Here is an 18,409-nt window from a genome sequence, read left to right as displayed (position 1 = left end):
ACAATTTTGGAAGGAGTGTAGTGTGGATTTACCAGAATGATATTGGAACTCAAAGGGTCATGTTATAAAGGCAGATTGCACAAACTATGAGTTGGATTCCCTGGAAGTTAGTAGGTTAAGGAGTGATTTGATCCAAAGGTTTCAAGATATTAAAGGAAATAAAGAGGTTATAGACAGATAAACTATTTCAGCTGGTTGGGGAGAGTGGGACTAGGGACATAGTCTAAACTTAGAGCCAGACCTTCCAGGAGTGAAATTAAGTACTTCTATATACAAAGGTGGTACAAATTCGGAACCCTCTTCCACAATAGGAAATTGATGCTAGATCAACTGTTAATTCCAGCAACAGATGAGCTGAGGCATAGGCAAAGTTGGGTGATGCTACAGAGATGGAAATTGGCTACAGAGATGGAATTCTCAGTAATAAGTATATTTATGTGATCAGAAGTTTATCTTGTGGTCAGATATGATATGAATGTTGCGAGCTATCTGGTTTGCGTCAAGACAGTTGCAAGGGATGACAAATACAAGATGATGACTCAGATACCAAGCTTGTAAAGCAAACATATGCCCTGCAGTAGATCTATCCCCTCAACAAGAAAGGCATTTAACCTATTTCAGTATTTAAAGAAAACACATTCAGGAACTCTGAAATTTAACGAAAGTGGAATCCCACACACAATCACCAGCAGATACTAAAAACACGAACAGCCTTTCAATCAAGATGGACACTGTCTTCCAGATGTGCAATCAGTGATTGGTGTCTGACTACCATGTGTTTTGGGTGTTGTGTTACTTTGTCACTTGCTTTGGAATTGTGGACAGTTCAAAGGGCCTGCATTTCAGAAAAGTTCTCACTCTCAGGAATGTTGCTTATATGTGGTTTACCAGCATAAATCATGTTAGACCTGATGCTATGCAATTTTATGGGGCCTGAGGACAATATTGCAGTGTGTCAGAGCTACTCCCTTCAGATTGTATACCACTGTGCCCCCACCTCTGAGAGGTCTGTCCACACAGTAGGACAAGACCTTCCAGGATAGCGATGGAGCAGTCTGGGATGTTGGCTGATAGGTATGATTCTGTGAGTAAAGTAAAAGTTTATTTATTAGTCACAAATAAGGCTTACATTAACACTGCAATGAAGTTACTGTGAAATTCCCCTAGTCGCCACAGTCCGACACCTGTCTGGGTCAATGCATCTAACCAGCATGTCTTTCAGAACGTGGGAAGAAACCGGAGCACTCGGAGGAAACCCATGCAGACACGGGGAGAACGTACAAACTCCACACAGTGACCCAAGCTGGAAATCGAACCTGGGTCCCTGGCGCTGTGAAGTAGCAGTGCTAACCACTGTGCTACCGTGCCGCCTCAGTATGACTACATCAGGCTGTTGCTTGATCAGTCAAGGGGACAGTTTTCCCAACATAAATGTTAGTGAGGAGGACTTAGCAAGGTTGACTGTGCTTGGTGTGCCATTGTTATTTCCAGTGCCTACGTCGACACCAGACACTTTATCCGTTTTTATTCTTATTAGACTTTTTCACAGTGGCTTAACACAACCAAGTGGCTTGCTGGGTTATTTCAGAGGAGTGACAACACAATCGAGTGGCTTGCTGGGCCATTTCAGAAGGTGGCTTAACACAACTGAGTGGCTTGCTGCATCGTTTCAGAGGGCTATTAATCAATCACTTTGCAATGGATTTGGAGACAGATGGTAGGCCAGATCAGCTAAGTACTGAAGATTTCCTTCCCGAAAGGCTATCTGTGAACTAAATGGATTTTAATAGAATTTGGTAGTGTCTTCGTCACCATTATTGATACTAACTTTTTATTCCAGATTTATTTAACTGAACTTAACTTCTTTAGCTCATATAGTGGGTTTGGACTCATATCTCATCTCATTAGTCAAGGCCTCCATTATGAGTTCAGTAAGATAACTACTATGCTGCTATATGTCTACTGTTGCCTTAATGGTCATGATAATTGGGAAATCTAGAATCCTCCCAATTTAACACTTAATTTCTGTTTGAGAACTTGCAAATACCAGCCAATCACCTCTAAAGGAGAGCAGCTCATCAAGATGGATCATCATAGAAGCTACCAAAATAAAATTTAAATATAATTCCTAACTGAACTTGATAAGACATTTCCATTCATCAATTATTCATTATTTTTATGAAGCACTAAAAAACAATGTTTTTTTTACTTAATAAAATCTAAGAAGAGACAACTAAATTCTCTCTGGCAACAAATTACCTCATCTGTACATAATGTGTACACCGCTTCTGGTTATAAAACATCACTGAGAAAATATGAGATAAGAATACAATTTGAATAATAAACCAAGAATAAATTTAGTTTGAATCCTGAATTAAAAAAACACAAGACTTAGGTTTATATTGTGTTTTTCATGACCACCAGACATGGGTGTCCCAAAGTGTTTTACAACAAATGAATTATTTTGAAATGTAGACACTTTCGATAACAAAGTTCACAGAAAATCTCCACGATTGATAATGACCAGATAATTTGTTTTTGTGACGTTGGTTGAGGGATAAATATTGGCCAGGACACCAGGGATAACTTCCCTTCTCTTCGAAATAGTGCCACAGGATCTTTTACATTCATCTAAAGGCAGGTGGGCCTTGGTTTAATGTCCCATCTGAAAGACAGCCAATCCACAGTGCAGCACTCCCTCGGCACTGCACTAAAGTGCCATCATGAATCTTTGTGCTCAAGTTCAGGAGTGGAACTTGAATCCAAACTTGTGACTCAGAGGCAAGAATGCTACCAATTGAGCCATCATAGGAACACAGTTGCAACAAAGGTAGAAACGGTGTGTTCATCTGGCGTTTGAAAAGTGTTTGAATCAAGCTATCTGCAAAATGTAGTAATGGTGTTTTATAAATTGAGAGCTTTGGCATAAAACAGATTTATTCAGTGTTCAACTTTATTTAGTTCAAGCAGAACTTGAACCGAAATATTGATCAACAGTTATAAAGAGTATCGAATATCTGGACCATCAACACTGACTAATAACTTGTGTTCAGCTCAGCATTATTGTTAATTTAGGGAGGAGTTTATAAAAATATCTTTCCAACACCAGATAATTTGAACTAAAAAAAAATCAATTATTTCACATTATATCTTCTTAAATGGCTATCCATGACAGATTTCTGTCTGGATTTAAAATTACTACTAAGGAGGTAAATAAAAGATATCTACTGGCAACTGAAATATTTCAGAATTTAAAATGGAGTTATTGTTCGTCTTCTACTGCAGCTTTATTTTTAATTTATTTTACGATGCAATGCTGATATCTTCCAGCACTTCTTGTCACCTGGATGAGCTGCGTTCTTTGCTCACACAGTCATCACGAGATTGAGAACTGCCATCTTCCATCATATTGCAGGTTCTTCTTTTCTTTCTTTTGTGCGTCATTCCATCTCCTTCAGCACCAGAGTCACACTAATGTTTAAATAAAGAAAATGAAAGTAAATGAAATAAAGGGATCATAAAAAGTAAATGGGCAACAACTTGCACTTAATAAAGCACTCTCAAATAAACAATGACATCAAATCACACACAAAAAAAATTAAAATAGGTAGCCAAAAGCTTGGTCAAATTGACATGCTTTCCTCCTTAAAAGGAGGAAAGAGAGGTGGCGAGGTTTTTGGAGAGAATTTCAGGGCTTAGGGCTCTGGCAGCTATAAGCACAGCTGCTAATTGTGGAGTGATAAAAATCAGAAATGCTCAAGAGATCAGAATTGGTGAAATACACTGATCTCAAGGGGTTGTAAGTTTGGAGGAGACCAGACATGAAGAGGGATTAGGCAATGGAAGCATTTGAAAACAACAATAAGAATTTAAAAATTGAGACATTTTTAAATGGGAGACAATGCAGCTCAGTGAGCAAAGGAGAAATTGGAAAATAGGATCAGGAGCAAGTTAGGACATGGCCGGCAGTCTCCAATGACCTCCAGTTTGCAGAGGATACAATTAGGGAGGCCAGCCAGAAGTGGGTTGGAATAGTCAAGTTTAGATGTAACAAAATCATGGATAAGGATTTCAGCAGTAGGAACACTGAGGCAAGGGAAGAGTTGAATGATATTACAGAGTTAGAAGTAGTTAGTCATGGGGATATGTGATAGGAAACTCATCTTGCGGGGGGTCACCATCAAGGTTGTGAACAGTCTGTTTCATTCTCAGACTGTTGCCAGAGAGATGGAACAGGATTCGTGCAGGGAACGGAAGGCTGTGGCAGCTGTCTTCCAAATATTTAATTGGAGGAAATTTTTGCTCATACAGTACTAAATGTCAGTCAAGGAACCTGACAGCTTAAAGAAAGTGAAGAGACCTAAAGCGGTGCAGGCAAGATCTAGCAGGGTATCATCAGCATGAAATATTATTGAAATAATATTTTCAATGACATACACACACATTTCATGTCAGCATTACATATTGATAAGAACGGATCGCTATATTCATGAAATATGCAAAATGCATAAATCTTATTTGAGCTCTTTTCAATTCTACATAGTTTTATTATTCATCACAGTGCTGCCAATATGAACAGAACACCTGTTATAAGATATGTTGAAAAATCTTAATTCTATTTCTGCTCCTTTTTGGAAACATTTTGATAGATTTTGTATAATAGGAGTGAGGTGCAATTTAGTTATACAACATTTCTACACAAAATTCTTCGGCATTTGAAAGGAAATATTTCTATTTTGTAAAAATTCATTTATGGGATGTGGGTGTTGCTGGCTAGGCCAGCATTTATTGCTCATTCCCAGTTGCCCCTGAGAAGGTGGTGGTGAGCTGCCTTCTTCAGCCACTGCAGTCCCTGAGCTGTAGGTACATCCACAGTGCTATTAGGGAGGGAATTGCAGGATTTTGACCCAGCAACAGTGAAGGAATGAATGACGTGGAGGGGATGTGTATTACAATGGTCCACAATGTTCTGGGAATGTAATGATGAGTTGAATTTTTGCCTTTACTAATGTGTACAAAAACCCAGCAACGTCCTGTTCATTGTTATCAACTCATACTTAGAGAAACTTGTAGTCAAAAATATTTGACCCAAAGACAATGGAAAAATATTTAATAAGTGGAGCAAACCATGAGATACCCCTGCTCCAGCAAAGTTTAGGCCATTGTAACATTCAGCCCTCCAAGCCCATGCCGAACATGATGCCCTAACTAAAAAAACTCCTGCCCTTACTCGGTCCGTTTCCCCTCCCTATTCATGTACCCATCCAGATGCCTCTTAAATGTTGCTAATGTGCCTGCTTCCACCACCTCCTCTGGCAGCGCGTTCCAGGCACCCACCACTCTCTGCGTGAAAAACTTGCCTCGCACATCTCCCTTAAAATTTTCCCCTCTCACCTTGAACCTGTGCCCCCTTGTAATTGACACTTCCACCCTGGGAAAAAGCCTCTGACCATCCACCCTGTCTATGCCTCTCATAATTTTGTAAACCTCTATCAAGTCTCCCCTCAGTCTCTGTCTTTCCAGTGTAAACAATCCGAGTTTATTCAACCTCTCCTCATAGCCAATGCCCTTGAGACCAGGCAACAGCCTGTTGAACCTTATTTTGATGCAAGAATGAATAGGAGTCCCTGTGTTATTAAGGAGACTCCTACATTCAAATATTGAGATATCTGATTTCTCTAAGTGTATATGTGCAGATATAAATTATATAGTTACATGTATTGGTCTACGGCATTTGGGGTAGTGCGATGTCTGTCTTGGAAAAGAATTGCTGATTTAAGGACTGCACTGACATTTGAAATGCATTCCTGAAGTATTACCAGAAGATAGTCGCCCTTAAAAAAACACTTCAGGAAACTAATTTAAATTCAGGAAGATTGTAGTGGAAAGGAAAAACTGGGAGAAAAATGTAAACCTTAAGGGCATACCAGAAATGACACAAATTAAAAACAAACCCTATAAGAGTAGGTTGTTAAAAACAAAGCCAGACCAAAACGATGAAGTAAGAATGGCAATTATTTAGAAATAAACAAATGTTTTAGAAGACTTAAGGATATGAGAAAGAAGGGGGGATTATGAAAATCTGCAAATAAAGTAAATTGGAAGAAAGAAATACACTGAATATTGCCAGGGTTTTTTTGGGATAGGTTGAAAATAGGCATGGAATTTCAAAATGAGAACTGAGATACCAGAAAGAATATATGGCCAGTATAGTTTCTCATTATTTTTGTTAGCAAATCGTTTATCATTTCTGCAGGAGTAAGTGATGCAAAATTCATAACATTTTGTAGACGTTGCAGAACAAAAACTGGATCACACAATTATTCTAAAGCAACAGGTCCATGCAGGACTTATCTAAGTGCATTTAAGGAAATGAGGTTTAATAGTAGTTAGTGTTTTTGAAAAATATTTACCTCCAAAGGCAGTAATTCAAATTCATTATGGGTTTATCTAAGTTTATAAATGTGGTTGCATGGCGACCGAGATTAGAATTTAAATGTGTCAGGGTATTTGGATGTTTTGGAAAGGCAAAACAAAATGGTAAAGGGAGTAAAGATGATTTAAGGACAGTAATTAGGAAGGATCTTAATTCAGAAGAGCAGGAAGTAGAGTCAGTACAAATAGTGATAAGAAACAGCATGGTTCAGAAAACAGTGGTGGGAGTAGTTGATAGGCTCCCGCTCAGGAGTTATAATGTCTGACTGAATAATAATCAAGAAATTGGCTTCAGAAATAAAAGGAGCTTGTAACAAAGACAATGCACTAATCATGAGGGACTTTTCCGTTTATTTATTAGTGTCACAAGTAGGCTTACACTGCAATGAAGTTGCTGTGAAAATCCCCTAGTCGCCACACTCCGGTGCCTGTTCAGACGGAGAATTTAGCATGTCCAATGCATCTAACCAGCACGTCTTTCGAACTGTGGGAGGAAACCGGAGCAAACGCACGCAGGAGAACAGGGAGAATGTGCAGACTCCGCACAGACAATGACCCAAGCCAGGAATCGAACCCAGCTGGCGCCGTGAGGCAGCAGTGCTAACCACTGTGCCAACGTGCCGTCCATCTTTCATATACATTGAACAAATCACATCAGCAAAATTACAGTACTTTCACGGATTGCATTTGAGACCATTCCCTAGAATCAATCAGGGAAGAGGCTATTTTGGATTATGCTTTGTGTAATGCGCAGGGTTAATTAGTAATCTCTTAGTTTGGGAAAGAGCGAGCATATAATACAATTTCACATTAAGTTTGAGAGTGACGTACACAAGTCTGAAACTAGAATACTGAACTTAGAGAAAGCCAAGTAAGTAGGTATGAGGTACAAATTGGTTAAAGTAGATTGGGAAATTAGATTAAAATATATAGTAGGTGAGCAACGGTGAATACTTAAGAAAATATTGAATAATTCTCAATGACTACATCCACTGAAGGAAAGACTTAAATGGAAAAGTGACATTTCTGTAGCTAATTAAAGTGATTAAGGATAGTACTGAATTAAAAGAAGAGGCCGATAATATTTCAAAGAGTAGTAAGCGCGAGGATTGGGAGAGTTTTAGATACCAGCAAAGGATGGTGAAAACAATTAATAGAGGGAGAAAAATAGAATGAGAGCAAACTTGGTAGAAATATGAAGACGGGTCATAAAAAGTGCCTGTAAGTATGTAAGAAGGATGAGAATAGTGACAATAAAGATGGGTTCTTCACAGGCTGAGGCAGGAGAAATATAATCGTGGAGAAGTAAATATCGGAGACTTTAAAAAAATTTGTGTGTTTGTCTTCAAAGTAAAAGACACAAAAACAAACCAGAAATAGTGAGAAACCTTGGGTCTTAAAGAAAGCGAAGAAATTAAAATAATTCACATTCGTAAAGAAAAAGTAATTTGAGAAATTAATGGAACTGAAAGCCAACAAATGCCCTGGACTTCATGGCCTGGATCCAAAGCTTCTGAAAAAGATAACTACAGAGACAGTGAATGTACTGATCATCCAAAATTCCCTAGATTCTGGAATGATCCCAGTGGAGTGGAAGGCAGCAATGTAACACTGTTATTTAAGAAAGAGGGACATAAGAAACAAAGAACTACAGTTCTGGATCTATCGAGATGTTGAAAATCAAGAAAGGTATAGACAGCATAAATAGCAGTTTCCATTGGTAAAAGATCAAGAACCAAAGGGCACCAATTTAAGGTAAATACAAAAGAACCAGTGTCAACATGATGAAAAACCTTTTTATGCAATGTGTGTTTAGAATTTGGAATACACTGCCTGAGGGTGTGTGAAAGTAGATTCAATCATCGCTTTTAAAAGGTTACTGGATAATTATCTGACGAGATCAAACTTCGAGGGCTGATGGGAAAAAGTGGGGAGTCAGACTAGCTGAATTGTTCTTGCAGAGAACAAGACACAAAGGGCTGAATACAAGGACACAAGAAATAGGAACAGGAGTAGACCATTTGGCTTGTTGGGCTAGCTTCACTCTCCAATATGATTGTGACTGATATTGGGCTGCAACTCTATTTTCCTGCCCACTCCCCATATCTCTCAATTCCCTGACAGACCAAAAATCTGTCGATCCCAACCTTAAATGTATTCAATGATGTGGCATCCACAACCCTCTGGGGTAGAGAATGCCAACGAATCACAACCCTTTGAGTAAAATATTTTCTTCTTATCTCGGTCCTAAATGATTGGCCCCTTATCCTGAGACTGTGCCCTCGTGTTTTAGACTCCATACTAGCAGAAACAATCTCTCAGCGTCTATCCTATCAAGCTCCCTCAGAATTTGCTAGGTTTCAATGAGATTGCCCCTCATTCCTCTAAACTCCAGAGAATATTCATCCAAGTTATTTAGCCTCTCATCATAAGACCATCCTTTACCCTTGGAATCAATCTTATGAACTTTGGCCTCCAATGAACGTATATCCTTTCTGCACACAGTATTGTCAACGTAGTTTTATCAAAACCCTGTACAACTGCAGCAAGGCTTCTTTATTCTTGTACTCCACTCCCCTTTCAATAAAGCCTGACTGAGTCCTCCCCACAACTTAGCTTCCCACCTAGCTTATCATCAGCAAATTTTGGTTCATTACTCATTGTCTCTTCATTAAATTCATTCATATAAATTGTAAATAGCTGAGGCCCAGGCACTGATCCTTGTGGTACATCATTGCCTGCAAACTTGAAAAAGCTCCATTAATGCCCACACTCTGCTCCGTATAGAACATAGAAAAAATACAGCACAAACAGGCCCTTCGGCCCACAAGTTGCGCCGGTCATGTCCCCACCTACCTAGGCTTACCTATAACTCTCAATCCTATTAAGTCCCATGTACTCATCCAGAAGTCTCTTAAAAGACCCTATTGAGTTTGCCTCCACCACCACTGACGGCAGCCGATTCCACTCACCCACCATCCTCTGAGTGAAAAACTTACCCCTGACATCTCCTCTGTACCTACTCCCCAGCACCTTAAACCTGTGTCCTCTCGTAGCAGCCATTTCAGCCCTGGGAAAAGCCTCCGAGAATCCACCCGATCTATACCTCTCAACATCTTGTACACCTCTATCAGGTCACTTCTCATCCTTTGTCTCTCCAAGGAGAAGAGACCGAGCTCCCTCAACCTATCCTAATAAGGCATGCCAACCAATCCAGGCAACATCCTTGTAAATCTTCTCTGCACCCTTTCAATCATTTCCACATCCCTCCTGTAATGAGGCGATCAGAACTGAGCACAGTACTCCAAGTGGGGTCTGACGAGGGTCTTATATAGCTGCATCATTATCTCCCGACTCCTAAACTCAATCCCTCGATTGATGAAGGCCAGCACACCATACACCTTCTTAACCACCTCCTCTACCTGCGAGGCCGATTTAAGAGTCCTATGGACCCGGACCCCAAGGTCCTTCTGATCCTCTACACTGCGAAGAGTCTTACCCTTGATATTATACTCCTTCATCCCATTTGACCTGCCAAAATGGACCACTATACATTTATCCGGGTTGAAGTCCATCTGCCACTTCTCCGCCCAGTCTTGCATCCTATCTATGTCACGCTGCAGCTTCTGACATCCATCCAACCTATCCACAACACCACCAACCTTCGTGTTGTCGGCAAACTTACCAACCCATCCCTCCACTTCCTCATCCAGGTCATTTATGAAAATGACAAACAGCAAGGGTCCCAGAACAGATCCCTGGGGCACTCCACTGGTGACCGACCTCCATTCAGAAAAAGACCCGTCTACAACCACTCTCTGCCTTCTGCAGGCAAGCCAGTTCTGAATCCACAAGGCAACAACCCCTTGGATCCCATGCCCTCTCACTTTCTCGAGAAGTCTTGCATGGGGGACCTTATCGAACGCCTTGCTGAAGTCCATGTAAATCACATCTACCGCTTTTCCTTCGTCAATGTGTTTAGTCACATTTTCAAAGAACTCTACCAGGCTCGTAAGGCACGATTTGCCTTTGACAAAGCCGTGCTGACTACTTTTGAGCATACTAAACTTCTCTAAATGTTCATAAATCCTGTCCCTCAGGATCTTCTCCATCAACTTACCAACCACAGAGGTTAGACTCACCGGTCGGCAATTTCCTGGGCTATCCCTATTCCCTTTCTTGAATATAGGAACCACATCCGCAATCCTCCGGAACCTCTCCTGTTTCCATCGACGACGCAAAGATCATCGCCAGAGGTTCTGCAATCTCTTCCCTCGCCTCCCAACCTGGGGTACATCCCATCCGGTCCGGCGACTTATCTATCTTGATGCTATTCAAAATTTCCAACACATCCTCTCTCTTAATATCCACATACTCAATCTTTTCAGTCCGCCTCAATCCTGTAGTACAACCACCCAGGTCTTTTTCCACCGTGAATACCGAGGTAAAATATTCATTAAGCACCTCTGCTATTTCTTCCGGTTCTGTACAGACTTTCTCACCTTCACCTTTTATAGGTCCTATTCCTTCACATCTCATCCTTTTATTCTTCACATATTTATAGAACGCCTTAGGGTTCTCCTTAATCTTACCTGCCAAGGCCTTCTCGTGACCCCTTCTGGCTCTCCTAATTTCTTTCTTAAGTCCCTTCCTACAAGCCGTATGCTCATCTGGATCCCCATCATCGCCCAGCTCTCTGAACCTTTTGTACGCTTTCCTTTTCTTTCTCACTAGGTTCAGCGCAGCTTTCGTGCACCACGGTTCCCGTAACCTACCAAAACCTCCCTGTCTCATCGGAACGTTGTCATGCAGAACTCCAGACAAACATTCCTTGAAAATCTGCCACCTTACTTCAGTACTTTTCCTCGAGAATGCCTCCTTCCAATTTACACCTCTAATCTCCTGCCTGATGGCTTCATATTTCCCCTTACTCCAGATAAACACTTTCCTAGCTTGCCTGATCCTATCTCTTTCCAATGCTAGTGAAAAGGAGGTAGAGTTATGATCACTATCCCCAAGATGCTCCCCCACTGAGAGATCCGACACCTCTCCAGGCTCAGTAGCCAGTACCAGATCGAGTACAGCCTCTCCTCTTGTAGGCTTATCCACATGCTGTGTCAGGAAACCCTCCTGAACACACCTAACAAACTCCTCCCCATCCAAACCCATTATCCGAGGGATATTCCAATCGATGTTTGGGAAATTAAAGTCTCCCATCACGACAACCCTGTTATTCCTACATCTCTCCAGGATCTGTTTCCCTATCTGCTCCTCAACAGCCCTGTTACTATTGGGCGGCCTGTAGAAAACACCCAGCAAAGTTATCGACCCCTTCCCGCTCCGAACTTCCACCAACAGAGACTCCGTAGACAATCCCTCCACGGCTTCCACCTTCTCTACAGCTGTGACACTATCCCTGATCAGCAGTGCCACGCCCCCCCCCCCCCCCCTCCTCTTTTGCCTCCCTCTCTGTCCTTTCTGAAACATCTGAAACCCGGCACCTGAAGTATCCAGTCCTGTCCCTGTCCCCAAGTCTCTGTAATGGCCACCACATCACACTCCCATGCATCGATCCACACTCTAAGCTCATTCACTTTATTCACTACACTCCTGGCGTTAAAATAGACACATCTCAAACCTTTGGTCTGAGCTCTCCCCTTCTCCATCACCCGTCTATTCTCCCTCTTACACTGTGTACAATCCTTCTCTATTTGCGGGCTAACCTCCTCGCTTTCAGTCACCTCATCACGATTCCCTCCCCCCAACCTTTCTAGTTTAAAGTCTCCCCAGTAGCCTTAGCCAGCCTTCCTGCCAGGATATTGGTCCCCCTGGGATTCAAATGCCACCCGTCTGTTTTGTACAGGTCACACCTTCCCCTAAAGAGGTCCCAATGATCCAGGAAACTGAATCCCTGCCCCCTGCTCCAGTCCCCTCAGCCACGCATTCATCCTCCACCTCACTCCATTCCTGCTCTCACTTACCCGTGGCACAGGCAGCAATCCTGAGATTACTACCTTTGCATTCCTCCTTCCCAACTGTCTACCTAACTCCCTATATTCTCTTTTCATGACCCCTTCCGTCTTCCTACCTATGTCAGCGGTACCAATATGTGCCACGACCTCTGGCTCCTCTCCCTCCCACCTCAGGATATCTGGGATGCGATCAGAGACATCCCGGCTCCCAATTATCTATTAAGCAATCCTCTATCCATGCTAAAATATTATCCTCAACTCCATGAGCCCTTATCTTTCCTATCAGCCTTTTGTGTGGAATCTTATTGAATGCCTTTTGGAAATCCAAGTGTACTACATTTACTACTTCTCTTTTATGTCCCTTAGTAGTTAGATCCTCAAAAAACTCAAAAAAATTGCCAAACAGGATTTCCCCTTAGTTAAACGAAGCTGACTTGTTCTAATCATACTATGCTTTTCCACGTATATTGTCACGACTTCCTTATTAATCAAATCAGCCATGATCTTATTGAATAGTGTAGCAGGCTCAAGGGGCCGAGTGACTTTGCTGTACTCCTAATTGCATGTTAGTATGTCATAGATTCCAGCATTTTCCCAGCAGGTTATGTTAGGCTAACTGGTCTATAGTTCACTGTTTTTTCTCCTCCTCCTTTCTTGAAAAGCAGGGTAACATTTGCCAACTTCCAATCTAATGGGACTGTTCTAAAGGACTTGGAAAATCATAATTAGCACATCCACTATTTCTGCAGATGTCTCTTTTTAGAACCCTAAAGTGTAGGCCAACAGGTCCTAGGGATTTGTCAGATTTTATTTCCTCAAGTTTTGCTATTAGTTTTTCTCTGCTGACATTAGTTTCCTCACTCTTTTTAGCCTCTAGGTTATTGTCTATTTCTGGAATAAAACTTACGTCTCCTACTATGAAGACAGACACAAAATATTTGTTCAATGCCCCTGCTCTTTCTCCATTCCCCATGATAACTCCTCCTGTCTCTCCTTCTGAGGGGCCAATGTTTAATTTAGCAACTTTCTTTCTCCCTATATATTTACAAAAGCTCTTACAATCTGTTTTTATATTCCTGGCCAATTTACTCTCGTTCTATTTTCTTCCTTTTTATCAACATTTTGGTGGTCCTCTGCTGGTTTTTAAAACACTCCCAGTCCTCAGACTTGCTTCTATTTTTTGCAACATTTTAAGCCTCTGGAAAGCTTCCTTCTGTGCTGTAATCATTCTATGATTCTATAATGGGCTTAATCCTCTATGTGATTATAATTAGAATAGTGCTACACAAATTGTTGTCACTTGACTAAACTACAATGTTGATGCAAGGATCACAAAAATTTCTTTTGATATTTTCTCCTGGACATCTTTGCCCTGTATGCAGAGGGTTTTTGGAATGCATTATTCCATAAAGTTGAGGATGCTTAGCCATAAGCATATTCAAAGGTGAGATGGATAGACTTTTGGATACCAAGGGAATCAAACAAAGAGGATTTGAGGTCGAGCATCAGCTATGAACTCCTTAAATGTCATAGTGTGCGTGAGGGGGCCCTATGGTCTAACCCTGCCCCTTTTCATAAAACAAAAGTGAGTAGAATACCAGAAAAACACAAGACAACTGTTCAATCAGAGATTGTGGTCGAAATTATATATCTTATTTCCAAATGCCTAATAAGATCTGTGGCTAAATTGACTGTTCATGAAATAAAGCAGAATATGAATTATAAATTGTCTAAAGCCAATATAGAGCTGATTCAATTATATACATACAAGTTGTTGCTATTGCAAATAGATTATAATGTAAATTAGAAAAATCGTGGCTGACTAAATTCAATGCACTGAAAATGTAATGCTGTTGGTTTATCCATTAATAACAAAATATGCACCAAAAAGCTCTTTATATTACAATTACTCCCGTGGGTTTTTGCCTTTGCAACTCCACAGCTGATTGTCTCAATCTCTCCATTAGAATGTAACATCAAGTGTTAAATATAAGAAACAGTAATGCACCGATTAGTCTCTAATAGGTTGTTGTTCTAGCTGAACAGCTGGTAAATATAGGTCAACCCTAAGATTTAAGTTGTTTACAGTGTTTAGAGAAACATGCTACATGGGTAGAGACAGCATCAATAGTACCAAAACATGATTTTTTATTTTACTATGTGTGGGATACCCTGTAAATATTTACGCAAACCCATGGACTTCCTGTCAGCAACTCAAAGCAAAAACAGGGCTGATACAGAGGAAAAATATTTGCATGTGGCAATATATAGCATCAGTAACACAATAGAAAGTTAACACATACAGAAAAATACACAAATCTCCTACACAGACAAAGAGGGTTTAAACTAGTTTGGCAGGGGGGTGGGACCCAAAGCACTCGGGAGACAGGAGAGAAGGTTGTGGACAACACAGAAGTTAAAGAGAACACATTAAATAGTAAAGGCAGTGTCAGTAATCCTAGTACTAGACAGCTTAGGCAAAAGCAGGGCAGAGAGCAAGGGAAGTTCAGATTAAACTGCATTATTTCAATGCAAGAGGCCTGACGGCAAGGCAGATGAACTCAGGACATGGATGTATACATGGGACTGGGATATCATAGCTATTACTGAGACATGGCTAAGGGAAGGACAGGACTGGCAGTTCAATGTTCCAGGGTACAGATACTATAGGAAAGGTAGAACAGGAGGTAAGAGAGGAGGGGGAGTGGCACTTTTGATTAGGGAAAACATCACAGCATTACTGAGAGGGGATATTTCTGAGGGTTCGCCCACTGAGTCTATATGGGTAGAACTGAGAAATATGAAGGGGGAAATCACTTTGATCGGATTGTACTATAGGGCCCCAAATAGTCAGTGGGAAATTGAGGAGCAAATATGTAAGGAAATTATGGATAACTCCGAGAAAAATAGGGTGGTAATAGTAGGCGACTTTAACCTTCCCAACATTGACGGGGACAACCATAATATTAGAAGCTTGGATGGAGAGAAATTTGTTGAGTGTATTCAGGAGAAAATTCTCATTAAGTATGTGGATGGCCCGACTAGAGAGGGGCAAAACCTGACCTCCTCTTGGGAAATAAGGAAGGGCACGTGACAGAAGTATTAGCGAGGGATCACTTTGGGACCAGTGACCATAATTGCATTAGTTTTAAGATACCGATGGAGAACGATAGGTCTGGCCCAAAAGTTAAAATTCTAAATTGGGGCAAGGCAAATTTTGATGGTATCAGACAGGAACTTTCAAAAGTTGATTGTGGGAGTTTGTTGGCAGGCAAAGGGACGGCTGGTAAGTGGGAGGCTTTCAAAAGTGTGTTAACCAGGGTTCAGGGTAAGCACATTTTTAGAGTGAAGGGCAAGGCTAGTAGAAGTAGGGAACCCTGGATGGCTCGGGATATTGAGGCCCTGGTCAAGAAGAAGAAGGAGGCACATGCCATGCATAGGCAGCTGGGATCAAGTGGATCCCTTGAAAAGTGTAGAGGGTGTTGGAGCAGAGTTAAGAAACAAATCAGGAGGGCAAAAAGGGGCACGAAATTGCTTTGGCAGATAAGGCAAAGGAGAATCCAAAAAGCTTCTACAAATACATAAAGGACAAAAGAGTAACTTGGGAGAGAGTAGGGTCTCTTAAAGATCAACAAGGTCATCTATGTGCAGATCCACAAGAGATGGATGAGATCCTAAATGAATATTTCTCATCAGTATTTACTGTTGAGAAAGGCATGCATGTTAGGGAACTTGGGGAAATAAATAGTGATGTCTTGAGGAGTGTTCATATTACAGAGAAGGAGGTGCTGGATGTCTTAAAGCTCATCAAGGCAGATAAATCCCCGCGACCTGATGAAGCATATCCCAGGACGTTGTGGGAGGCAATTGTGGGTCCCCTAGCAGAGATATTTGAATCATCGACAGCCACAGGTGAGGTGCCTGCGGATTGCAAATGTTGTGTCTTTGCTTAAGAACAACTGCAGGGAAAAGCCTGGGAACTACAGGTCGGTGAGCCTCACATCTGTAGTGGGTAAGGTGTTTGAGAGAGAGAGGATCTAAAGGCATTTACAGAGGCAAGGACTGATTAGGGACAGTCAGCATGGCTTTGTGAGTGGAAAATCATGTCTCACAAATTTGATTGAGTTTTTTGAAGGGGTAACCAAGAAGGTAGATGAGGGCATTGCAGTTGATGTTGTCTACATGGACTTTAGCAAGGCCTTTGACAAAGTATCGCATGGTAGGTTGTTGCATAAGGTTAAATCTCATGGGATCCAGGGTGAGGTAACCAAATGGATACAAAATTGGCTTGATGACAGAAGACAGAGAGTGGCTGTAGAAGGTTATTTTTCAAACTAGGTTGTTGCATAAGGTTAAATCTCATGGGATCCAGGGTGAGGTAACCAAATGGATACAAAATTGGCTTGATGACAGAAGACAGAGAGTGGCTGTAGAGGGTTATTTTTCAAACTGGAGGCTTGTGACAAGCAAAGTGTTTCAGGGATCGGTGCTGGGTCCACTGTTATTTGTCATTTATATTAATGATTTGGATGAGAATTTAGGAGGCATGGTTAGTAAGTTTGCAGATGACACCAAGATTCATGGCACAGTGAAGAAGGTTATCTAGTATTGCAACGAGATCTTGATCAATTGGGCCAGTGGACCGATGGACGGTAGATGGAGTTTAATTTAGGTAAATGCGAGGTGATGCATTTTGGTAGATCGAACCAGGGCAGGACTTACTCAGTTAATGGTAGGGCATTGGGGAGAGTTATAGAACAAAGAGATCTAGGGGTACAGGTTCATAGCTCCTTGAAAGTGGAGTCACAGGTGGATAGAGTAGTGAAGAAGGCATTCGGCATGCTTGGTTTAATTGGTCAGAACATTGAATACAGGAGTTGGGACTTCTTGTTGAAGTTGTACAAGACATTAGTAAGGCCACACTTGGAATACTGAGTACAGTTCTGGTCACCCTATTGTAGAAAGGACATTTTTAAACTAGAAAGAGTGCAGAAAGGATTTACTAGGATGCTATCAGGACTTGATGGTTTGAGTTATAAGGAGAGGCTGGATAGACTGGGACTTTTTTCCCTGGAGCATAAGAGGCTCAGGGGTGATCTTATAGAGGTCTATAAAACAATGTGGGACATAGATCAACTAGATAGTCAACATCTTTTCCCAAAGATAGGGACGTCTGAAACTAGAGGGCAAAGGTTTAAGATGAGAGGGGAGAGATTCAAAAGGGCGCAGAGGGACAATTTTTCACACGAAGGGTGGTAAGTGACTGAAACAAGCTGCCAGAGGTAGTAGTTGAGGCGGGTACAATTTTGTCTTTTAAAAAGTGTTTAGTTACATAGGTAAGATGAGGATAGGTCTAGAGGGATGTGGGCCAAACGCGGGCAATTGGGACTAGCTTAGTGGTTAAAAAAAGGATGGCATGGACAAGTTGGGTCAAAGGGCCTGTTTCCATGCTGTAAACCTCTATGACTCTATCTAATGACCTCAGAAACCCCAGGTTATCTCATGGACCACAGTTTGGAAATCTATATGCCAAGCTTTTCAGGGGGAGACAGTGGTGTGTGGTAATGTGACTGGACTAACAATCCAGAGGCCCAGACTAATGCACAGATTAACTAACATCCCAGAAATAGCTGTAAATCAGGAAATGGAGGAGGGAGATACTCAAGAAAATTACAATCACCAGGGAAGTAGACTGAACAAAATGTTGGAGCTGTGGGTTGATTAGTCCCTGGGTCCTGATGGTCTTCCCAGCAAGATCTGGACAACATTCAGGATTGGGCTGATGAATGGCAAGTAACATTTGAGCCACACAAGTGCAATGACCGTCTCCAAAAGAGAGAATCCAACCAGAGGAATGCGAAGTGAGTTGGGCTGCTGCTCAGTGATAAAGGATAGATAGAATAGGAGGCAGCATATGAGGGCGCGATGGCAGCGATTAATTATGTTCTGTTCTACATGTCTTATCATCTGCAGTACATGCCTATTGAAGGAAACGTGAGACT

At 41.5% G+C, this 18,409-nt stretch overlaps 1 protein-coding gene across 1 annotated transcript in view; it reads right to left on the bottom strand.

The window, feature by feature from the left end:
* Nucleotides 1-2,935: 2,935 nt before the first annotated feature.
* Nucleotides 2,936-18,409, bottom strand: part of jmjd6 (jumonji domain containing 6, arginine demethylase and lysine hydroxylase) — a 41,119-nt gene continuing 25,645 nt past the window's right edge. Inside the window, exon 6 of the mRNA XM_078225521.1 lies at nucleotides 2,936-3,471. Coding sequence (XP_078081647.1) covers nucleotides 3,340-3,471 — 132 coding nt within the window. The 3' untranslated portion in view covers nucleotides 2,936-3,339. The remainder of the gene's footprint in view (nucleotides 3,472-18,409) is intronic.

Source organism: Mustelus asterias, chromosome 12 (genome assembly GCF_964213995.1).
Source record: "Mustelus asterias chromosome 12, sMusAst1.hap1.1, whole genome shotgun sequence".
Lineage (NCBI taxonomy): Eukaryota > Metazoa > Chordata > Chondrichthyes > Carcharhiniformes > Triakidae > Mustelus > Mustelus asterias.
This window is presented reverse-complemented; position numbering and strand designations above follow the sequence as displayed.